Raw genomic sequence first — 26,461 nt, 5'->3', positions numbered from 1 at the left:
GGGTTTTTAAGAACGCCACATACGCTGGTCTAATTATTTTTTGGATATTTCATAGAGGGCGCTAGTTATGCACATTCCTATTACATTTTAAGTTCTAATTTTTTTAAAGTTAGATATTTTACCATTCGGGCAAGTTAGAAAATCCTAATGTGGACGGTTTTTGAGAAAAAAAGCTTTTAATTGAACTATTACAATATTATAGTGTATAAAATAAGTGACTTTTCAAAGTAGGCTTATGGCAAAAGTTATTGATGGATGTCTCATACACAACACATATATCTTAGTAATATTTTAAACTCTAATTAACTTTATATCAAAATTTTAGGGATTTTTAGTGATTGTAATTATAGTAATGACTAATTATTAGTCACTAAAATTTTAATGTAAAGTTAGAGTTTAAAATATTACTAAGAATGTATGCGTTGTTTATGAGACACCCATCAATAACTTTTGACTTAAGCCTACTTTGAGAAAAGTCACTTATTTTATACACCGTAATATTGTAAGAGTTCAATTAAAAGCCTTTTTTCTCGAAAACCATGCACATTAGGGAATTCTAACAAGAGTACATTATTTTTAGAAAATAAAATTATACATTAGAAATTGGAGCTCGAATGGTAAAAAACTCAACCTTAAAAAAAATATAACTTAAATGTAATAGGAATGCAGCATAACTAGCGCCCTCTATGAAATATTCAAAAAATAATAAGACCAGCGTATTTGGCGTCCTTAAAAACCCCGAATACCAAGTTTCGTAAAAATATTTCACACCGTTTGAAAATTTTCGTAAAAATTCTAATTTAAGGGGGCGATTTAGTATGTATATTTTTACCATGTAACAGAGCTTCAGATGAGGACACAAATCATCGAAGAAACTAACATAATTGAATATTATTATATATCAATGTATTCGCAATGGTTCCCGCTAGTGAGTGAAATAAATTTCAATGCTCATGAGAACAGAAGAATAATTTAAATAAATGCCAAAGTACCTCAATTTTAACCATACTGTTAGTCTGCCAATATATTGGATTTACGACGGAACTAGGTCAGGCACAATAACCAAACTACTTCACTCACTAGAACGGACACTTAGGATCATTTGTATTTAATTTTCAGATTAATATTTATTAACAATTCTATAATTTGTGTCCTCAAGTAAGATGACAACATTTTACACACGACTCCATGTTATATTATATTATATTATATATTTAAACCAGAATTTTAGCGGTTTCTATCTTCTACAAGAATTTCTAAATAAAATTAGTTTGTGTACTCTGTCACAGGTGTCGCTACCCTTGAAAATGAAAGCGAAAACACAGAGTTGGTTTATTGTAAATTGTATTGGCCGAGAAATAGTGAAATTTCTGGCGTTTTTAGGTACTGAAATCTTTAAAAGTAAAACGTGTAGAACAAAAGTAGGGGTAAGCACAAAAATAAAATCCTTGATGTTTTGTTTATTCATGGTTACCGTTTAAATTTACCCAAATAAAATAATAACTAAAAAAAAGCGTTTGCAAAACATGCGTTTGCTATTATCCTAACCCCACATTTTAACAATTATTTTCACGTACTTATAAAAAGTAAACAATTTTATATGTAGGACTAAGCAAGTAAATGTTATAAGAATATTTACATGTGGAATTATATATAAAAAAGATAGTATTTTCGTAGATTTCAGTACCTAAAACCTTAATGGTTTGATCGTTTTTTGCACCTGTTTATTCGTTTTACTGCGGCCGGCGTCTTTGAAAATACTCAGGTGGCATGACATAACATTCCTATTATTTGATAAGCTTTAGATTATTCAGTTATTAAATGTTTGAAATTATTTGTCTTTGCGGAAAACACTATTTACAGAATATGGGACCCATAATGGTCTGATATTATCTTTGATATATAAATATGGGTAATATTTTAAAAGTAGGTAGGTACCTAAGTAATAAGATTTTGTAAAGCTTAAGTAGTACGAAAATATAACGCATAAAAAACCAATAATATGTACTAATTTTTCTTTATTAAGAATAAAGATTAAATTTTACGTACAGGGTGTCCCACATAAAATCGTTATTTATGTTGTAGCCTTGGTAGTTTCAAAATAAATTTACAGCTTAAAAATTGGTCTGGCTCAGGTAGATTTCTGTTTCAATCTACAAATCAGTAGCTACTTACCGATAAGAAGGAAACCACTAGTCTAGTCGAGAAGTGAGTTTTTTTTGCGAAAAATAGTTATTGTAATCCTAAAAATATGGTTGTTAGTACATTGGATTCGGAATTAAATTCAGAGAAAGAAGTATTTTTAAATTTATCCGCAATTAAAAATAGCAATTGTTATAAACAAAAAACGAAGAGAAAAAAGGGAGTCTCCGTTTTTTAACTATAACTAAAAAAATATTGAAGATAGCTGAAATTTCAAAAAAGATCCTGAAAGAGGAGAAAATTTCAGCAAAATAAGTCAGGAATTGTAGCTCCATTATTTATAATTTTAATTTGACGTTGAAAATATAGCTCCGCGCGGCGGCGGCGGTTTCCGCGTCGTCGCGTCGCCGCCAAGCAAAGTGTGCAACACAAAATAATTTTTTTATAGTATTCAATATTAATTTAAAAATCTAAATAAATTATAGTGTCATCTAGACACTTGAAGGAACACAGCCCAGTTGGAAAATAATTTTTAACTTGACTTATGTTAAAGTTATTCAATTGTTAATGAACTAATTTTTCGTGGTCCTAATCTTTCATAAAACTTGTTGTAAAACTTTAAATAATGTATCTAAAATTTTTTTTCTTTCTGGGAGGTCTTTTTATATACATAATAAACAAGATTCCGTTGTAAAAGTTTATAAAAGTTTTTTCATTTGTTTATAATGATTTTTTAAAATTAACAAAAAATGAAAAATCCGGGAAATGTTATAAATTTTTTTTTTACCAAATGTTTGATTTTAGTTGTTTTTCTATTAATATATTGCGTTTATTAGCTTAGCTAAAAACTTTTTAACGTTATTTGTTTATAAATTTGTTATAAACAAATGGACAAGTTTAATATTTTTGAAACATTTTTTTTGCCATTTTATTGTCTTGGTAATCTGTTTTTTAAAAACAAAAATTTTTCTTAAATAAATTTTTTAATTGTTTATAATCGTAATTTCCCTGGGAACACGATGGTGCAATTATTTTTTTGCTACTTGCCGTAGTTTACGAGATATTTGCGAAAAACCTTATTTTTTACGGGTTTTTTGACCTTTTGACCCCTTGCCTGATCACCTAGGTCAAAAATGTTTGCGGATTCGGATTCCTGAGGGTCGAAAACATATTTGCGCCCAGGTTTGATCGACAGAGGAAAAAATGGAGGTTCAGCCTTCATTTCAATGGACTAAATACATACAGTAATATTATCTATATATTTTATGCCTATACATATTATTCTCCAAACGCAATTAGTAGCAAGATTCTATATATTTTAGTAATTAAGCAGTGTTTTTAAGTTAAAACGACTCGTCAAAGTAAAAAAATATTTCAGGTTAGGTATATATTTTTTTTACTGAAAATAGCAGTTAATTTACATTATCGGATTGTTAATGTGAAAATATAAACATTAGACTGTTGACTATTCCATGTTATACGTGTTTTAACGTCACTTTTGAAGAAGAAACTACATGTAATTTTAAAAACCGTATTTCTGTTTTTATAATGAAGGAATAGTAATTATAAGATTGTTTAAGCTTATTAACTAAAAATTATTGCCTACTCAATAAAAAAATATTATTGTCCTCGATAATCTATTACTGATTAATAAAATATTTACTCTCTTTCCTTATAAGATTGTATGCACACAAATTGGAGCCGTTCCTGAAAAATCGGGCGAATGTGGCTGCAGTTTAAATTATTAGACTTGAAGCGTTGGCCGCTAGAACAGCACCTGCCGGGTCCCGTTTCGTGACTCACGCTGGGCGATATTTTTTGTACAAAATCCCGTCCTTAAATATTTTATTATGTCGCTCTGTATCTCGAAAACAAAAGGAGATAGACATATAATTCATAAGACAAAAAATTCTTATTTTTTGACGTACTACCCCCTGTATTTACGGGAGGTCTTTCTGAAACACCCTGTATATTTGTTCAGGTAAATATATAAATATTTGGGTTAAAATATGGTATTTTTAATAATTCAAGAGGTAACATGCAGGTAATTAACTCCAGTTATGAGTTATTTAACTATTTAACATTGGCAACACTGAAAATAGAAGCACTTCCATTAGAATTAGTGCTGCAGGTAAAGGGGTGAATCTCAAATCATTTCAAGCGAAAGCTTTTCAAAAGTTTACTAATAACACAGGGCAACATTTGATCTAGGGACAATCGTCAGAAGTGACTATGGTATTTAGGAGTTTTTTGCGTCGCTGATCACGAATCCGAGGTCGGTTAAGCTCCATCACATCAGGTTCAAGGTGATTTGAAGGACAATGGATTCGCGTTTAGTGACCTCAAAAACATTCAGACGAATTTTTTCGGATTTTTCAGACTGATTTTAACTTTTCTATCCAAAATACTTCATCAATGACCTTAAATGACCTTGAATGACCTCTAGGGTGTATCCTGGGGGTAAACAAACCTCAGATTTAGGTTCAATGACCTCTAAAACATAAGCATGAATTTTTTCAGATTTTTTGGAGGTCATTTCTTGATTTGACCTTCAAATCACCTTGAACCTGATGTGATGAAGCTTAACCGACCTAGGATTCGTGATCAGCGACCCAAAAAACCCCTAAATACCATAGTCACTTCTGACGATTGTCCCTAGATCAAATGTTGACCTGTGTAATTGATATAATCTTAGATTTCAAATAAAAATAGCACTACTTGTTTTCACAAGAGGAAATGGAGTGAAAATTCTCAATTAATCTCAAAATCAAATTCCTCAAAAGAATATCGAGCAACTGACAATGAGATTTACTAAAATCAACTGAGAAATCAACTCAGGTAAACAAAAACACTACTACTGTCTTCAATTTGTTGTGAACTTATTAAAGCTAAGAAATTCCTAACAATGTTTGTATTAAGTGTGAGTAATAAATAATAACCTATAAAGCATATAAGGTCATTCACATATGGTGACCAAAAATGAAACCTCATATTATCTGGTGAATTTTAAGGGGAGTCTTTCCTATAAAGATTTTATCTAGGACACTTTGTTAAAAACTTTAAAAAATATTTTTAATTTTTTGAAATAAATTAAAAATTAATAAGTGAAATAATTTGAAATTGGGCACATGTATTTATGTAAATATTGTCCAAAATACATACTCCAGTGGTGGAGATACAGGATATCGGTGGCATATTTTTCTAAATAAAATAGTACGCCACTGCTTTACGGTAACAACCATGATATTTTCGGATTCGTCTTTCAATTTTCTACAAATTACTACTCTTTTATGGTTTTTTTGAAAAAAGCCTGATTTTCGAGTAAAACTTAAAAAACGAACTGAGAACACACTTCGATATTTGAATATAGGTAATGCTTTTTAAAATTACATAGTGGGCTGCGATAGCTACTTTGACATTCTGAGTAGTTAGAAGAAAGAATAAATAATGCTTTTCATCAGATTCAAGCAACAATAAATTTCCAAAAAATTACATTTTCATTACTAAAAATATGTCGGGCCTGTATTCGTTGAAATGGAGGTATTTTTGAGCATTTACTCAAATAAAATCATTAAAATAATGACTAATGTTATTAATTTCCTTATTCGAATAAATAACCGAATGATTAGTGCTTGTCATGTCATTTAAGTAAAAGTGTTTTGTCGTATTCCACCCTTCGAGCGAGCTTCAGAATTTCAGAACACTCAGTATATTCCTGGACGCCGTCTTGTACCTACGGATATGCCTAAAACCGTTGAATTGGGAAGGAGGCGAAAAAATCAAATTCGCCTACCTTTCCAATTCAACCCTCCACGGTTGCATAACTAATCTAATCGCCGTCGGCCGGGCAAATCAAAAAAGCCTCCACGGTATCATTTCAGACATCGAACTCGATACCGTCTGAGAGCAATTTCCGCGACTCTGCATCTCAGTGCGGACGTCGCCCCATAACATGACATCGATCCTCCCGGCGATAGCGCTTCCAAAGCCTAAAGACCAATTTCAATGTTTCCAATGTCACCCGCATCGCGACCGATCTCGCCTGGGTCTGCCTTCCCTGCGCTCAGTATCCACTGCAGCGACCACCGCAACCTGCAGACGAACCCCGGGACGCTTCAAGGCGATATTTGGAAACTACCATCTAAAATTTTACTAACCTTTCGAATTGGTCAAGGACGCTATCGTCAATAACTCGAAAAATTATTGAGGGATCGGTGCCAAAATTTAATGCAGCACTCCTCAAGTCGCTGGCATTATCTCTCTAAATTTTCGTCCGAATCGGATGAGTCAAAACGCCGTTATACGGGGAAACGCGGATTTCCGCTCATTCAATTTTGGCCGAACCTCAAAACCACACTAGAGCATCCCTAGGCGGTTAACATATCCAAATTCGAGCCGAATCGTGCGACTACTAACGACCAGCTAAGCCATAATAGGTTTTCACGTCCTCCTAGCTGACGGGGAAAATTTCACCGATGTTTCCAATTTCCCCGTCTTTGGGCCGAAATGACCGTCTTTCGAGGGTCCCACCGCTCTGGCGGTCGGATGCGATGATCGATAGCCTAAGCCGAGACCGCGGGTAGAGTTTTTCAAAATGGGAAAAAACTCCAAAATCCCCGATGCCGACATCAACTATCCGGAGAGGCCAGAGGGGAATGAGATCCGACGTCAACAGCGACGACGGGCGCTTTTTACTGGAAAATTTGGCGGACGATTCACGAGCGGTCCGCCAAAATCATGGAGATCGGAGGAAAGCGATCGAACGTCTACTTCCGACGTTTGCAGTACTTCAGTGGGAGTACATGGTGCGAAGAACGACACAGAGCAAATATGCAATGAATCTTATTCTATGGTAAATAACTTGTATATGTTAATTGTGAACCTTTATTGTCTGTTAATTCTGTTCAATAAATACTTTTAACATATCTTCCACGGTTTGATTGAAAAAACCCTGTCATCAAACTCAAGACCTTTTGGAGCTCAAGCTCACAGGCTCGCTTCACGAGGCTTTCGTCAAGGCTGCCATATCTTGACGGGGACATTTATAGTGCCTAGCAACCACTACTCGCTTCACGAGACATACCATACCACCCGAGGTAGCCTAGCCTGAGGTGAAGACCCTGTTCCCTGCATCAAAACAGCGGTAAATTCCAGGATCCTTTTTGAGACCTGCGATACCGTCCGAGACTGACCACCTCCGACGAAGATCCTGTGCGATAGCCTCCTGCATCGACACCCCAGGCTCCTCCAGAGACCGGCGTACCGCCCGAGGTAGCCCAACCTGAGGCGAAGATCCTGTTCGATAGTCCCCTGCATCAAAACAGCGATACATTTCAGGCTCCTTCAGAGACCTGCATACCGTCCGAGGCTGAGAACCTCCGTCTAAGACCTTGACTCCGGTTGTGCCGGCTCCATCGAGAGACCCGCACCTCGGTACAGGGTACGCATATAGGCTCCTACGAGTCCTATCAATCAGACTCTATCGAGATCTGCAAATCCGAGGCAATTTTCCTCGTCAAACCTCTAGGCGGTCACTCGTCGAGGCAACATTCCTCGTCAAACCCCTACGAGATATTTTCTTTGCAATCTATGGATTCAAAGCAATAGTAAGCACGTCATTGCGGCGGCGTACTCCAAAATTTAAAGGGCTCCCTCGAGAGACCCACATTTAAAGGAAAGTTAGTGTTTCTACAAGACTTTCGGAGCAAAAGAGCTTGCTCCGACATTGTCGTACGGGGTAAGATGTATCCCGCGACATCGATATCCAGTGCTACGAGGATTGGTGCCCTCGAAGGTACAACAAATAAATCAGATCGTGATTCTTTGATCAACACTGAGCTGGACGAGACTTCGTTCCCCCAAACGCTATCTCGGTGCTCCGTAGAGTCTGAGGAGCCGAAGGTGGTAGCTCGTAGTAGTATGCGGCGCGGCGATGCCACAGTGCCGGTGTACAGGCTGAGGTCCGCGACTACACGAGTTACCGATACCACCTCGAGTATCCCTCAAGACGTGCCCATGGAGACGAGTAGTCGTTCTCAAGAGTTACCACGGAGTGGGTCACCCACGAATACTCGGGACAAGGTTATAACTACGTACCAACTGGTAGGGTCCGGGGAATCCCATGAGCCTAACCACGGTTCGCGGTCCGGCCCCGATAGCGGCCTACCTCCGATATCGGGTGTCCCGGAACGTGGAGCCGTTGGAGACAGCAATACAGTACACACAGCATTTCCACGTAATGGTACCCAGCGGGAGCAATGCGCATCTCGTTCGGATGCCATGGCATGCGAAAACTCCTTAGTCGACTATGTCGTAGGCGACGTAGCCGGCTCTTTCCATATCAGCAATTCTGGTACCTATTCTGTCAACTCTCATGATTTCCCCCGAACATTCGATCACCGCCTAAGTGGTCCCTATTTAGAAAGTCTAACCCGGCATGGCGCTCGACGTGGGGCTTGACCATCGTCGTCGAGATCTCCCCCCACGAGCTCATGTCCTAAACACCACGTCTGTAAGCCATATCCACCACAGACCACAGTCACTTGAAAATCTGATGCGACCTGGCGTCCCAAGTGACGATCCATTAAAACTCCGTGCGTCTCTATTGCGGACCCAGGTCAGGGAAACCAATAATTTAGATCACAATTCACGACATGGCGCTCGACGTGGGGCTCGAAGCTCTGCTTCGTCGTCTTCGCGGCGAGCTCACGTTGCTGAATCACTTCAAAATTCGCAAATATGACTCGACATGGTGCCCAACGTGGGGCTCGATTCGAACTTCCAATGTCTCCACCACGGACCATGTCGATCAAACACTACGTAAAGATCAAAGAATTCGACAGTTTTCAGTTAATTTTTTAGGTTTTACTCGAAAATCAGGCTTTTTCGAAAAACATAAGAGTAGTAATTTGTAGAAAATTGAAAGACAAATCCGAAAATATCATGGTTGTCACCGTAAAGCAGTGGCATACTATTTTATTTAGAAAAATATGCAACCAATACCCTGCATCTGCGCCACTGGAGTATGTAAATTTTAAGAAAAGCCTTCAGATTTTGGACAATGTTTACATAAATACATGTGCCCAATTTCAAATTATTTCACTTACTAGTTTTTAAATTATTTAAAAAAATTAAAAATATTTTTTGAAGTTTAACGCCCTGTCTCTTTTTAACGAAGCATCCTAGATAAAAACTTTATAGGAAAGACCCCTTAAAATTCACCAAAGAATACGAGATTTCATTTTTGGTCATCATTTGTGGATCACCCTGTATACCAGATCTTAAATGTCAATACTATCAATACCTACTGATCTGGTGTACTTTGTAGCTACGGGCACAGAGTGACCCACTAACTTGTAGGTGTTATAAAAGCATGACTAGTACCTCATTAGGTAGAATAAACTTTTTTAACTAATGATATGTCGAAATCAACTACTACAGACCATATGAATATATTGGAATATAATTGAATTACACCTGACAATATATAGTAAATAGTTAAGGAGCCACCAGTTTCAAACTTTTTAGTTCTCATTAGTATGCCATAGCACCTACACTCTGTACCAGTAGGTACAAAGCATTGCTTTGTGACAGTAGGTATTGAAGAGCAATGATATTTATGACATATCATGTATACTTTATCCCATTCAAAATATGGCTGTAGATAAAAATCCAAATAGCTAAATTGTTCATCGGTAATCTCACCTCTAGCATACTGATGAAAACTAATACTGTTTTTATTGGGAGAAAAAAATGATAATTATAAAACAGTTTAATTACATATTTATAAACTTTAGTAATTAGGATAAATCAAAGCAAGGAGAAAGTGAAGTATGGAAATCTTAGCATGTCTTGTGTAAGAGTAGTAACATAAACATTTATCTGTGGTAGCAGTCAACTTAAAGTTCGTCCTTTGATTAAATAATATAACAATTTTGAAGACTTACACATCATATAGTTTCATGTGACCATCATCTGAGGCTGTTAATAATAGCTGAGAATCAGGTGAAAAGCATAAAGAACGAATTGGCATGGCATGTCCTTCTAGTGTGTGCCATAATTTGTTTGAAGTTACGTCAAATATGTTAATGATTCCGTCAATAGCTCCACTAGCAATATATTTTCCATCTGGACTCTGAAAACGAATAAATATAAAATAAAATATAAAATTATAACTGGAATAAAAAAAAATCTATAATTTTACAGTAATAAATATTATTTTAATTAATAATAATAATTTAAAAAAAGTAATAACTCCATAATGACTCGTTTTTCAAATGAAAGTGAAAAATACCTTTTTTCTTAGAAAGCATATCAGGAACTAAATGTATTAATTTAATTTACAGGGCAGTCGATAACACCAAAAGTGTGTAGCTCTTAATGACAGTACCTCTTAGTCACTAGTTGACAGATTTGTATATTGTTGAATTTATGATTCCCAAAGTGGTCTATATCGACCCCTAGGGATGGGGGTCCATGAGAATGGATCCCATTTAAGCAGGCCATGGCCGAAATTTTGGCTTTGAATGGAATAATTGACATAACACAAACAGTAGCTATGTACTTACATAATACTTCTCTTATAATAGACATATAAATTACATATGAAGTAAACATCTTTAAAACATAAATGTTTATGAAACATGATGAAGATTTGGAACTAACTAGATTTGGGGAACTTTACGACTACATGCTTTAATCATGGGAAAATTTGAGATCGATGATCAGATGATTCTCCATTGACGGATTAAACCAATAACTCAATTGCTTTGAATTTTAATTAATGCTAATTGTTAGAATATTATCTTGAGTCCAATCAACATAATTTCGTTTTACTTATAAAATTATTGTTATACTTCTGTTACTGAAATTTAAGTTAATGTTGTAAAGGGTTTTTTCAATAAGAATGATACGATTTTGAAACGATATGGTAACCGTGGTAATAAAGTTATACCTGTCACCAGTTGGCATTTATATTCAGTACATTCTAACAAATTATTATGGCTAAATACACGCTTCAAGACGTTCTTCTGTGAACACTTATCGCGAACTTCTCGAAAACTTTGGTCCAAATAATTGCCCTTCTTTGCTGCCAATCGTCGCATCGTTGAGATATTTGAAAATAATTTTACTCTTCACGATGTAAAAACACCAGTAAATTTAACAATTCATCGTCGTGCTCAACAGTTAAGGCTTAAAAATATGACAACTTGGTGGATTTTGTAAAATTTTAGAACAACTTGAGAGGGATCCTAATTTTGCGAAAAAATTTATCTTTTCAGATGAAGCTAATTTTTGATTAAGTGGATACGTTAACAAGCAAAATTGCCATTTTTGGTATGAAGTAAATCCACAACAAATGCACGAGAAACCTTTGTATCCGCCAAAGGTAACTGTATGGTATGGTTTACGGCATCATCGGACCATTTTTTCAAAAATTAGGTATGAGATGCAGTTACAGTGAATGGTCAACGATGTCGACAGTGTTAAGAGATTTTTGTGGCCAAATTTAGATGCACTTGATTTGGAGGATATGTGGTTCCAGCAAGACGGTACCACATGTCACACTGCTAATGAAACTATCGATGTATTACAAGAAAAGTTTGACATAAGGATAATTTCAAGGAATGCAACTGTTCACTTAAACAATATGTTATACAAAACATAAATTTTATTGACTGTACTTTAAGATAGTAGAAAAAGTTTGATTGTATCTGACATAATTTTAATTTTATTTTATTTTAAAATCATATCGTTCTCATTGAAAAACCCTTTATATCAAACCGTTTAAGAGTTACTATAAATTTCATAGTAAACATTAGCCGCCACAAGTATAAGTATATTTTGACATAAACTATTACTTTGTGCTCTGTGACACATTATGAAACATCAGTATTTTGTTTATTGTATATTTGTTTATAATATAAAATCACTAAAGGTATGCCATCAAATATTATTTTGTACACTGACCTTCTTTAAGGTTTACAAGTGGTATCAAATTCTATATCTTTAAAATCTGCAATCTCCTCTCGCTCCCACACTGGGCCGCGAAAAGAGCCCATTTATCGGACCTAAGGCTCTTCCCGCGTTGCAACGTCATACCTAGAACGCGATTCCTGGACGCCTTCACCGCGAATTATCCGTTCTCCTGGAGGTCCTCGAGGGGAGCGGCCTATTTTTCGTGTGCAACGCACGTAGAATGAGATAGATCGCCTCTCCGATTTCCCGTAATTATTTTTTATTTTACCCGTTTTCCGCGTTATTCATTTAAAGCCGTGCGGAAAATACTCGTATTTATGGACCGGATGCCTTATTCCAACTTTTTATGTAGAACTCTCCGCGAAATCACACGCGGGATTCGAAATGCGGCCGTAAATACGTTCAAATGCGCCCTTTCGCGAGGTTCGAATACCTGCATTTTGCCCCGCAGAATTCCTATCGCCGAAGCTGCGATGCTGCGCGCGACTGGGCACCGAGTGTCCGGTCGTTCGACCTTGGTCGTTCTGGAGCATTTTTGTAACGTTATCTTCGCGTTTTCGTACTTAATTTTTGCCTTTTTCTGGGGTCTCCTCGATGACAGACGGCCGTCTCATAAACCGGAAAGATTTGTGCATTGGGACACGCCCACCCGGAGAAAATTCGAACGTCGTTAGAAACGTCACATTAATTATGTCAAAATAATTTCACGCCAAACGTCAAACATGTCTGTAGGATAGCGGCGAACCGTTATTTTACCTTACTAGGCCTTTTTTAAACGTTAATGTGTAGCTACGCCCCGATATGAACAGGTATTCTATTATTGTCAAGATATTATTTACATTTCTTCGTAACTACCGCTCTACATAAGCTTAACGTGCTAGCTGTCTCCGCATTGATGTAAGTACCCCTAAAATTACCCGTTTCAATTTCAAGACAAACAGTAAACCCTTTAAAAAACCTTGCAAGTTTAATATTACATTACATTATGCATTTATATTACTCTACTATTGCCATTAGTTGTGATACGTCAAAAAAAAACTGGCACTAAAGACTTCCGTGCCGCGAAATATCTTATTTTACTTTTACATTCACGCCATTTCGAGGTACATGCCTTTTAATTACCAGTACAAAGTTGCACCACACATGTACAATAAATTCCCCCGATTTAAAAAAGCAAAGTCTGAAAATTTCATATATTTTTTTTTCAATTTTACAGGTACCTATTCTGGCTTACTTCTTATTAACGAACATTTAATTTATTGCATTCATCTAGTACTATTCGTATACATAAAATTATTCCACTAACGTCAAAATGAAAATAGTTTGCCGTGTGAATTTTTTCCATCGAATCATATTCAATGCATTTTTAACGACTAGAGCAGTAGGTTTGCTTCCCGGTAATCCCGTTCGACTTGGGTCTCACATAGGGTTGCCAGATCTATTTCATGACAGACCCGGAGAAATTGATGTCCAAAAAAAAAAGGTCTTTAGGAAATTTTGAAGTCAAATCGTTTACGAGGAAATCGATCTCTAACAACCCCAAAACGTGAAAATAATAATATCTCCGCTCTCAATAAGTACTTCACTTTTTCTGTAGAATGCTGAAATTTCATGGACCCGCAAGTACCGGAAGGGTTGTTTTAACAACCCCAAAACGTGAAAATAATAATACCTCCGCTCTCATACATAAGTATTTCACTTTTTCTGGAAAATTAGTATTCGTGGTGTATTTTGAAATGCTGAAATTTCATCGACTTGCAAGTACCAGAAGGGTTGTTTTAACAACCTCAGAACGTGAAAATAATATATCCGCTCTCATACATAGTAAGTACTTCACTTTTTCTGTAGAATGCTGAAATTTCATGGACCCGCAAGTACCGGAAGGGTTGGTTTAACAACCCCAAAACGTGAAAATAATAATACCTCCGCTCTCATACATAATAAGTATTTCATTTTTTTCTGGAAAATTAGTATTCGGGGTGTTATTTGAAATGCTGAAATTTCATCGACTCGCAAGTACCGGAAGGGTTGTTTTAACAACCCCAAAACGTGAAAATAATAATATCTCCGCTCTCATACATAATAAGTATTTCATTTTTTCTGGAAAATTAGTGTTCGGGGTGTTATTTGAAGTGTTGAAATTTCATCGACTCGCAAGTACCGGAAGGGTTGTTTTAACAACCCCAAAACGTGAAAATAATAATATCTCCGCTCTCATACATAATAAGTACTAAATTTTTTCTGGAAAACTAGTATTCGGGGTGTTATTAGAAATGCTAAAATTTCATCGACTCGCAAGTACCGGAAGGGTTGTTTTAACGACCCCAAAAATGAAGTACTTAATATGTATGAGAGCGGAGATATTATTTTCACGTTTTGGTACTTTGGTACTTGCGAGTCGATGAAATTTCAGCATTTCAAAATACACCCTGAATACTAATTTTTCCAGAAAAAATGAAGTACTTATTATGTATGAGAGCGGAGATATTGGTTATTATATTCATGTTTTGGGGTTGTTAAAACAACCCTCCCGGTACTTGCGAGTCGATGAAATTTCAGCATTTCAAATTACACCCCGAATACTATTTTTCCAGAAAAAAATAAAGTACTTACTTATTATGTATGACAGCAGAGATATTATTTTCACGATTCGGGGTTGTTAAAACAACCCTTCCGGTACTTGTGAGTCGATGAAATTTCAGCATTTCAAAATACACCCCGAATACGATTTTTCCAGAAAAAATGAATTACTTATTATGTATGAGAGCGGAGATAGTATTATTTTTGTAAAAAGGAACAATTTAAATACCTACTTTGTTTATGTGCTAGCGGTGATGCTAATTATTATTTAAATTAAAGTGGGGAGGTTGAGAGTCGATGAAACCTTTAATAAAAAAAGCAAAAATTGTAAAAAATGTGAACATTCGGTATTGCAATTCTTGAATGTTCGTTTATATTCCGTAATATTAGTCGCCAACTTTAGTGGCCAATTTCACACCGGTAGCAACTTTATGAGCAAGTGGCCCGTTTTTTGCGGCTGTTTCAATTTTCCACTTATTACTATAAATATTATATAAATAAAAAAAATATTTTTCGCTGCATTTACTTTCTTTAAGGTCTTAACTTCATTCTTTAATGGTTTATTAAACAAAACAATTTTTTTTGTACATTATTAAACTTTATTTAACAATAAATTTCATTTTTCATGAAAATTTTCTAATTTTTTATTTTTTTTTTTTTCAACTATTATTTCAATTTTTTAAGAAAAATAAAATGCACCATCTTGGAGATTTTAAGCTTTAAAAAGTTCTCTCATAAAGTTTCAATATCATATTTACAACTATAGTTTTTGATCTATAAAGTATGGCCTAAAAAGTCAAATTTGTGATTTTTTAAAATTATTGAATGTGTTGGGCTCAATATTTTTCAAATTAAATTTTTAAGATTTTTTCCATATCGCTCACTGTTTCAATCGTCATTTGAAGAGTAATCTGTGAAGGTTACAGATATTTATTTTAAAAATTAAAAGAATGACAGCTATTTTATTATTATTGAACAAAATTATAGAATGACGTAAGTTTGTATACGTACTATATACAGGGTGATTCATTAACAATGGGAAAATCGAAAGCTGAAAATACTACACGTGAAATGGTGACCATTGGCGCAAACATGCCTTATCCGAAAGTTGATTGTTTCGGAAATACAGGGTGTTGAAAGTTAAAATTTTAAATCGTTTTTTTGCGATTATTCTGAAAATATGTAGGTTAGGAACTTGAAAATTTGTGAAACTATATTTTTTTAGGCGACGAATAAGATGCGTGTTGTAATTTCAGCATTGCTCATAGAGGGCGCCACTTACGACCAATTTTACCGAAAATTTAGTTAATAACTTTTTACCCTGTATGTCTAACATGAAACTTGATTCAAAACCTGAAAGAGCAATCATTTTTCCATTAATTATGTATTCTTGTTTCATTTCGGTATCTCGATCCGTTTTCGAGAAAAATCGATTTAACGAACACTATGTTTTGATAATACGAGAAATTAAAAGCGAAACAAACCAAGTGTTTCTTCGTGTTATTACAACAATTAACAATAAAACAAATGAAATTCGTAATAATGATTTAAAGTCAGTGTTCGAAGAATCCACCGTTGACATTTACACACTTTACACAACGTTTTCTGAGAGATCTTCGAGTTTGAAACAACATATTGGGATTGCGTTTGACTTCGTTGGCAGCGATTTGTATTCTTTGCCACAACTCTTCACACGAACCAATAGATTCTTCCAAATAGAAAAATGAAGAGGATTGAAGTCCGGACTTCTGGGTGGCCAAGTAAAAATGCTTCCACGGCTTGAAGAAGTTCCACTTTATTTAAGAAGAGACATGTGGTTCATGCACGACGGAGCTCCACCGCATTTTTCTTGGCCAGTGCGTGCATATTTAGATGCAGTTTTTCCAAATCGCTGGATTGGCCATGTAAGCATTTTTGCTTGGCCATCCAGAAGTCCGGACTTCAATCCTCTTGATTTTTCTATTTGGTCTCGAATGAAAGATATAGTTTACAAAGAATCTATTGGCTCGTGTGAAGAGTTGTGGCAAAGAATACAAATCGCTGCCAACGAAGTCAGACGCAATCCCAATATGTTTGTTTCAAACTCGAAGATCTCTGATGAAAACGTGTAAAGTGTATCAGTGTCAAAGGTGGATTCTTCAAACAATTACTTTAAATCATAATTACGTATTTTATTTATTTTATTGTTAATTGTTGTAATAACACCAATAAACACTTGGTTTGTTTTGCTTTTAATTTCTCATATTATCAAAACATAGTGTTCGTTAAATCGATTTTTCTCGAAAACGGATTGAGATACCGAAATGAAACAAGAGTATGTAATTAATGGAAAAATGATAGTTCTTTCAGGTTTTGAGTCAAGTTTCATGTTAAATATACAGCGTAAAAAGTTATTAACTAAATTTTCGTTAAAATTGGTCGTAAGTGGCGCCCTCTATGAGCAATGCTGAAATTACAACACGCATCTTATTCGCCGCCTAAAAAATTATAGTTTCACAAATTTTCAAGTTCCTAACCTACATATTTTCAGAATCGCAAAAAAACGATTTAAAATTTTAACTTTCAACACCCTGTTTTTCCAACACTATTAACTTTCGGATAAGACGCCAATCGTCACCATTTCATGTGTAGTATCTTCAGCTTTCGACTTTCCCATTGTTAATGAATCACCCTGTATATATATTTTTTTCTCAAGTTTAAAGACATAAAATTTTGATAGCCGGATGACTTCTTTCATTTAAAATTTTGTGAGGTCGATTTGATCAATTAGATCAAAAGTTATAACAAATTTAGTGGAGCGCGCTCGGGGCCGCGCGCACTTCGAGAGCTATACTTGGGGTTTCGTACGTTAGAAAAAAAAATCCAAAGCCCTCAATACGCATTTTAGAAAAAAACTTTTAACATTTTTTATGTAAAATTTCTTGTTCTTTCGAATAGCGCAGTTATTTTTTTTTTTTTAATTATATATTTTTTATATATATTTTAAAAACTGTAATTTCGCAACTAATTTGTTAAATAAATAATTTAGCGTACACTCTACAGTTGGTAACTTTTTATATGTTGTTTCTGACAACTTTACAAAGCGAAAAATAAAAAGTTCTCTCATCCCGTAATTTTCGCTAAGTCCAAATCTATCTTGACTACTATAATGCCCTTGTAGATTTATATTCCAAATTTTTGTTTTCACCGCTTTATAAATTTGAACAGCACCATGTTAAAGAGTATCAAAAATTATTTAAAAAAGTATCTCTTGTTGCGATACAATAAAATGAACCGTTTCTGAGAAAAACAACTTCAAACATTTTCATGTGTTAACGCTGTTTTATACTGATATTCACAGTTTCAACTCATCAATACAAAATTTATTCACTAACTACATTATTAAGTAACATTTTTATTTAGTCTATGCCAAGGGTCGGCAACTGGCGGACCGCGGTTCAGGTCCGGACCGCGGAAGGTAAAATACTGGACCGCCAAACATTTTTTGGAAGTATAAATTACTCTAATAAATTATTTAAAAAATGTTTTCTAGTATTTTACAATTGTGTGAGTGTGTGAGTTCTTAATGGTTAGTAAGCGGATTAAATTTGAGTCAAAATTAAAATAAAAAAATAAGAAATATGAATTTTTTTTCTGGACCTCGTTAAAAATTTTCAAAAGTATCCGGACCCCACCTAAAATTACTTGCCGACCCCTGGTCTATGCTCTTATATTAAGTTCTCGAAATGTTGTCCTTCCATTTCGACACACAAATTCATTCTTCTCAGAAACGAAACGAACCCTGAAGAATATGGCCTGTTTTGCTCTTATTACTGCAAAACTGTCAATAATTCGTTGCCTCAGCTCTTCCACGTTATTCACAGGCCTTCTGTATACCAGTAACTTAACATAGCCCCAAAGAAAAAGTCGATTGGGTTCAAGTCGGGCGATCTGGCAGCCCACTCTATGAATCCACCATGCCCTATCACCTCTCAGGGAAAATTTCATCTCTTACCGTTAAACTGTAATAAGGTGGTGCACCGTCATGCAGTAGCCACATTGCACGTCGCACTCCAGTAGGAACGTTTTCCAACAAAACTGGCAGATCATTTTGTAGAAAGTGTAGGTAAACCTCACCACCAAGCCTTTGAGAAAAGAAATGTGGCCCAACTAAATGATCTCCCACGATGCCAGCCCATACATTCATAGAAAATTTAATCTGGAACCCACGTTCCACCACTAAATGGGGATTCTCGTCACACCAATAATGTTTATTATGTAGATTTATAACACCATCATGCCCGAATCCAGCTTCATCCATGAAAGGAATTGAATTGATGAAAATTCTGTTGCCATCATGGAGATTTATAATTATCCTGCAAAAATTCAGTTGTGCAATCGGATCTCTAGGGAGTAGGGCTTGGACCTTTTGATAGTGGAATGGATGCAGGAGTTGTTTCTGCAAAATTTCATGGACAGAACTTTTGGGAATATTTTCATGGGATGCAATTAACCTGACGCTTATATCAGGATTATTATCAACCACATCCAAAACACGAACTTCAGCCCCAGGAGATCGAGTTCATCGTGGGTGACCGACATCAAACCGCTTCGTCTTAAAAGAGCCAAACCCACATAATCTCTGATGGACAGTACTGAACAACTGCGGTCGTGGAATTCTTCTATTTGGAAATGCAACTCGATACAAACGTTTTGCTCTTGATGCATTTCCCGCAGCTAAGCCCATAATAATAATGCATGCAGCTCCTCATTCGAATATTTATTATAATTATTATTGTTATTATTATTATTCATTTTATCAGTTTTAATCACGATACTTATTACACACAAATGATCACAACAGAATAATTCATATAAATATTGTATCGCAACAAGATACTTTTTTAAATAATTTTTGATACTCTAACATGGTGCTGTTCAAATTTATAAAGCGGTTGTTGTGGGCCATGGATCGAAGATTAAAGTCAGGTTAGACCCTTTGGCACTGGAATATTTGCATCATATTTGGAACATAAATCTACAAGGGCACTAGTAATACATAGGAAAGCCTTGCAAAAAATCAAATCACAAATAAAAAAGTTATCTAAGAAAAACTAAAAAAATAAATTTTTTTTGACACCCTGTATCTCCGTTAATATTGAGTTTTCGAAATATTGTTATAGGACTTTGTGACCCTAATTTTTTGTGAGGAATCACCTCCTGAATTCTTGACGCATAATTTCCGGACACCCTATATATTAATGCACATGGTTCTGTAGAAAATTTGAAAAGAGATTTACAAAAAGGACCAGACCATGTCTTTGGTAATCACTCAAATTGTCACCTCAATTATTGTTGTAATACACCAGGAGAAACTTCTTCTAACAGAATAACCAAGATAGAGGCAACAGGTATTCATTACCATATTAAAGATACCCTGTTTGATGTGTTTTTTACACTATTCTAAGAATTCTTTTTGTAGCTGCATTAGAAATACTAATTGCAAAGAGAAACCGTCTAATTGACAATGCAACAAACAATCGTGCTGAGCTGTTCATGTTGATTCTATGCAAGCACAATGCAGGGAAACGATTAAATCTCACTCAAAGAGAGGGATTTGAAGACAGGTCATATTTAACAGGTCTTCGTTACAATCAGGGACCAGCATGGGAAGGAGGTGCCTATGAATCATACATGGGATTAAGCCCAGGAGACCATTTTAAAAGGTTCTTAAATGATAAGGAAGCTTCATATGCAATACAAACAGCTGCTAAGGCTAAATACAGGGTACGACATGAGAGTACGACTACAGAAACTGTGAAACGAAAGAGAAAACACAGTTTTTCGACAAAAGACAAAAATATGGACAAAAAGCTGTAAAAGCTGCACCTACATTAATCGAATTTCAATCTGAAAAAGAAAGGATATTAAAAAACTTTCAGGTAATTATTTTGTAATAATGATTATGGAGTAATACAAACTGGTAATGTTTCTTTAAAATTTTGTTGTAACATAAAAAGTAATTTGTATATGTGTTGTAGGTAGCCCATCGAAAAAATAGATTAACTGCATCTTTATTTGGGGCCGTCATAAAAAAACGACACACTACCAGTTCTCAGAATTTAGTAAAACAAGTACTATATCCTAAAGGAATTATTTATAGTGACACCATTGAATATGGAAAAACTAAAGAAAGTGTAGCCAGGCAAAAATTTTCAGAATCTCGGAATGTGGCAGTAAGAGAAAGTGGACTCTATATTGACAAAAATTATGCATACCTGGCAGCTTCACCTGATGGTAAACGTTTGAGAAATGTTTTATAAATATAATGAAATTAATTATTATAGGTTTTGTTGGAGAAAATGGATTATTTGAAATCAAATGTCTTTTTAAAGTTCACAAGTCTGGCAAATCTTTAGAAGAAATGTTAGAACAGGATAAGTCTCTTCGTGTGGAAATGGTAAATGGTCGTATAAAACTTTAGGTACCAGGGCAGCTAAATATAACTGGCAAAGATGTATGTTTCTTTGTTATATACATTAATGACCAGAATCCAATATACGTAGATGCTATTCTTCGTAATAAAATAATGTGGGAAGAAAAAATGTTGCCAAAACTTACAGCTTTTTTCATAGAATCTGTTGTGCCAGCTTTAGTAAAGCAAAATCTTTAGTTTTTGGCTGACCATTTAACATGTAACACATCACATTATAACTTGTTTATAATGCATGAGCGAAGTTAGGGAAAAATATTCAATAGCTATCACACACACGTTTCATAACAAAAAAATAAAAGACCATATTTTTTCAACAAAAAAAAATTGTATAATTTCATGACTCGCAGTTCAAACTTGATTTCAACAATGAGAATAAAAAATTGGCTAAGGTTGACCGTGGGCCCATTCAATTCTTTAGCTCTTGCAAATATTGAAAATGGTATTAGAAAATCCTTGATTCTAGATAATGTTTTGGAAGAATTTAAAAACGGGAAATCGAAATCTGTTGCTTGAATAAACCCGTACTAGTGGATGCGCGAAATAATGACAAACAACTAGTTCATAATCAAGGATCTTTGTATCAGAAACTTTTCAATTTATAGTTATTTAATTCTGAATAAAATCATATTTTTTTAATTTTCTTTTTTCTCTTAGTTTTCATATTTGTAGATTAATTGTACGGTAAAAAATATACCTACTTTACCTTAACACATACATTAAAAAATGAACAGAATGTACATACGTCTTCCCCCCCCCAGTTCTGATGACTTAACTTCGCTCATGTTATAGTGATACATAAAGGATGAACCTAAAGTAAAAAGTTGTATAAAGTCAATAATCGATATAAAGCAAATTTTTAGTTTTATTGGAAACAAGGTTCATTTCACCAGAAAAATTTAAAAATCATTTGACGTTTCATTCCTGATCAGGAACTTTTTCAATGGCACTTCTCTCTTAGGACATTTCCACATTTTCTTAATTTATTAATACCCTGTACATCTGATTTCAGATTTCAATATGCCAAACTTATTTTCTCGACAAGCAGGCATTTTTTTATTATAAAATCGATAATAAAGATTGTTTTCTTCTTATCAAGTCCACCCGGGAACACACTGTATGTAGATTCATATAAAATGTAATATACTTAATTGAAATAAAATTATTGTTCATGATTGTTTTTTTATCGTTTTTCCAAACATTCCTGTTTCACACAGTTTGCAATGTGTACATTCTGTATCATAAATAAATATGGTAGACAATGTATTATCAATATCATTTTTAATATAAAATACAAAATTTAATATAGAATTTGAAAATTAAATTATGAAAAATCAAAATTTTTGTCACCCCGCAATCATCAAATCATTTTTGATAATTGTTTAGAATTAGAAGAAGAGGTTATCATGCGGCGCTATCTATCGGACAGACGCCTAAGTTCGTTTTAGCGTATCTACCCGCCAGGGGGGGTTCATTTACTGAGAAAATCTATGTAATCAGACAATATTTCTAAACAAAGCGTATTTCAAACTTTTCTAAAAAAAATTAAGTAATTTTAGGCATGTTTATTTATATTATAAAAAGTCATAGTACTTAATAGCTACAACTTATTTCTATTTTTTAGTTGATAAAATTAGTTTTAAATTTAGAAATATAAAATTTAGTCATACAGATATACGTCCTATTTCATCAATTTTTTTTTCTATGAAATTATGGCTTTTGTGGATTTACAACGGAAATAACCTGTAGCTGCAACAATTTGTTACTCATATTTGCCTTGGAAATTTTATCTGATTTAATTATTCGCAAAAGTTAAAAACCGTATACATATTATTTAGGCTCTAAATTCAATATGGCGAATAAAAAAAATAATGCCCCCTTAACGAGTCACTTTCCTTAAATGTGTTTAAGAAATATCTTTGTAGTTATGCTATTAACTTTTAATTAATTGTTCTATGCTTATTTTAGACTAAATTCACTTATATTTGTAATATTAGGATGTTCCTATTTCTGAATAAAGTTATTATTATTATTAATAATCAAATATGCTTAAATTTATCTATGCAACTAAAAAGTGTAATGATAAAGTTTTTCATTAAAAGTCATTATTGATAATGCAATGTTAACAATTAGATGAACCCTCTCTTCCTGTAAATACATAATGCTTACACTAAAGGCAATGATTAACACAAAATTCCCTAAAGACAGAATGATCCAGTCGAGTACATATTACTTGAACTTTAATCTATAATAAAATATATTTTTTTGAAGTATCGAAAAAAATTATTTTTTAACAATTTTACTTACAAAACAATCATATTCCTATAATATATTTTGAATTGTCTAAATTAAAAAAATATTTTTCATTTGAAAAAGGTTAGCTTTTTATAAGCCAATGAAAATAATGTTAACACGAAACTATTACAAGTGGTTTTTTTCAGCACCTTGCCTGATAGGTCTTTGTAATTATTGTTCTTGCCAGCGTTGTTTAATATAAAATATACAACTGTTACTGACATTTAAATCAACAGCCACTTCACTCAAAGACCAATTATCTTCTAATTTAGCTAAAGCCCTTGCTCTATGCGCTTCAGTTAAATGCTCCGGCATATTTCATATTACTTGTTTACATTTAATTACGTTTGCTCTAAGTGACATATATATTTGACAACTACTGAATTTTATGACTATGATTTGAAGTTTAAATTACACGGTACAATATTGCCGTTCACATTTGGGTGGCGCCGACTGTACATACTAGAGTTGTGTGTTACAACTTCTTAGTAGATATGTTACCGCAACGTCTGGAAGATGTACCATTAGAGACACAAGCTAATTTATGGTACATGCACGATGGTACGCCCTCTCATTTCCATCGAACTGTACGTGATCTTCTTAATGAGTAATATCTCAACAGGTGGATAGGCAGGGCAGGACTAATTGTTTGGCCTCCACGGTCTCCTGACCTTAATGGATTTATATCTGTGAGGCAATCTGAAATCATTAGTATATGAATTGCCAATAGCTGATGAAGATATTATGCTTCGACAACGTTTAATGGAATCCTGTGACAGAATCTGTAATTATCCTGGAATATTTCAACAGATAGGCTTATGATTCGACATACACTAGTGTGTAGTGAATCTAAGGGAGTACATTTTCAAGATATGTTTTATAAGACAAAACAGTATGTTTGTTAGCATTGTCTGTTTCATTTTATGATATAATATATCATAGCATAAATGTTATAATCTACAAATAAAATATAATCTTTTTCATAGAAAGGTTGTGAAGCAAAACTGGTCGTTATTTGATGTACGATGAAATAACTGGAGAATGAAGGCTCATCCGAAAAAAAGTAAAGTTTCACTTTTTGCTCTAAAGGGAACAGGCAATTTAAAAATTCACCTATTTTTTTTTTTAGAGTCACTGACGTAGAAATATTTAAGAAATAAGGGGTCCGGCTTCCCTATATCTCCTCACTTGGATTACACTCTTAATCATTGAAGGCTTCAGGGTATGAGGGGTATGTAGTGTAGTATTCGTACCAAATATCGGATTATTCCCTCCTACCGTTTTCAAAATATTTGGAAAAAATTTTTTTTTTCGACTTTTCAACACCCCGTATCTCACACCAAGGAAACACCTTACGCAAAAATTTTATATGAAGTTTGTATATGTTAACTATTTAAAATTGACTTCCCTATTTCTAGACCTATGAGCCGCTACCAGTCAAAATACATTTTTATTTTAAATTATTCTTTTCAAAACACTTTCATTTCAACATTTTTTATTCAAAATATTGGTTAATCATATTATACCAACTTAACCCTTTCGCTGCGCAATACATTCGCGAGTTTATCGCGTGCGAATATATAGGTACGTCTGAAGTAGCTACACCACTTATAGTTTTACATTATGTCGTGTTAAATTACGATTTATGATAAATTTTACGATTTTACTTTAAATAAAATACAGTATATCGACAGCTGTACTAAATAGAAACTGAAAGAGAGATGAACAATCTTGGCATTATTACCAGTACCTCCTTCCATAAAAATATTTGTCACAATCGCTATTAACTCTGCCCACAAAAATTCCCTATACTAATTGCACTAATGCGCATGGTTGCGAATATATACGGTTTGAGCAGCCTGATCCAATTTAACTATTCTAGCAAATTAATCCGTCTGGAGCAGTTAGAGCCCTATAAATTTTTAGCAAATAAATACGTCTGGAGCAGTGAAAGGGTTAATAAAATGTATTCACTTCATTCATTGCAAAAAATATTGAAAACAATACTTACATAAGCTATGCTGAGTGTAAATTTTCCTCGAGTTTCAAATGTTTGCTCTGGTTTAGCCGTTTCCACACCGTAAGAAGTAATTTTCCCTGCATGGGATCCAGAAATTATATATTTATCATCTGGACTAAAAGCTACTGTCCAGAGATCAACAGGACCAACATCTACATTTGCTACTTTTTCTCCCTTTTCTAAATCCCAAATTCTCATGCTTGAATCTAATGAACTTGATGCACATACTTAAAAGATATCAAATAGCTTGAATTAAGATTAATAACTTATATTACAATAATATTACAGTATTAAAATAGATTTTTTGAAAAACTGTCGTTGAAAGTTAATTTTTACATATTTATTAGGTGTCAAACCAAGTTTTTTGTCTATAGAACGAAAGATTCACATACAGCCAGGATGTAAAAGACTTTTACATAGGTGATTGAATCAGTTCACCAATTTATTTTTTATCGTCAACAAAATCATAAATTATAACAATAATTAATAACCAGTTTAATTACACAGGCAGACAAAAAAAAAATCGTATCTTTTTGAGATCTGACCCCAAACATCCTGAATAATTCCCCTCAAAATTAAAATTTTTAAAAATTCAAACTAGCGATCCAACCCACCTATCTTTGGTAAAATTTTCCGCTGAATCTGAGAATGATAAAAAGAAAATTTTCTGAGGTATAGATTTTCCCTTACACACCCTCAATTCTCCCCAAAACTTAAAAAGATCCAAACTGACCATCCAACCTACCTATCTTTAGTAAAATTTTCCGCTGAATCCGAAAATGATAAAAAAAATATGACGTATGGATTCCCCTCCACACACAATCAATTCCCCCCGAAAATTAAAAAAATCCAAACTGGCCTTCCTACTTACCTGTTTAGTAAAATTCAGTGAATCCGAAAATGATAAAAAAATAGTTTGAAATGTGAGGTATTTTTTAAATCCAGGTTATAACTTACCCTGGATTGGTAGATGC

General features: G+C 34.1%; 1 protein-coding gene across 1 annotated transcript in view; it reads right to left on the bottom strand.

The window, feature by feature from the left end:
* Positions 1–26,461, bottom strand: part of LOC108908906 (WD repeat-containing protein 61) — a gene marked incomplete at its 3' end in the record, with an annotated part of 42,114 nt that overhangs the window by 5,373 nt on the left and 10,280 nt on the right. The window contains exons 3-4 of the mRNA XM_018713087.1: positions 25,479–25,714; positions 10,089–10,276 (exon numbers count right to left, since the gene is read on the bottom strand). Coding sequence (XP_018568603.1) covers positions 10,089–10,276; positions 25,479–25,714 — 424 coding nt within the window. The remainder of the gene's footprint in view (positions 1–10,088; positions 10,277–25,478; positions 25,715–26,461) is intronic.

This window comes from Anoplophora glabripennis, unplaced genomic scaffold (genome assembly GCF_000390285.2).
Source record: "Anoplophora glabripennis isolate ALB-LARVAE unplaced genomic scaffold, Agla_2.0 scaffold263, whole genome shotgun sequence".
In the NCBI taxonomy this organism is placed as follows: Eukaryota; Metazoa; Arthropoda; class Insecta; order Coleoptera; family Cerambycidae; genus Anoplophora; species Anoplophora glabripennis.
This window is presented reverse-complemented; position numbering and strand designations above follow the sequence as displayed.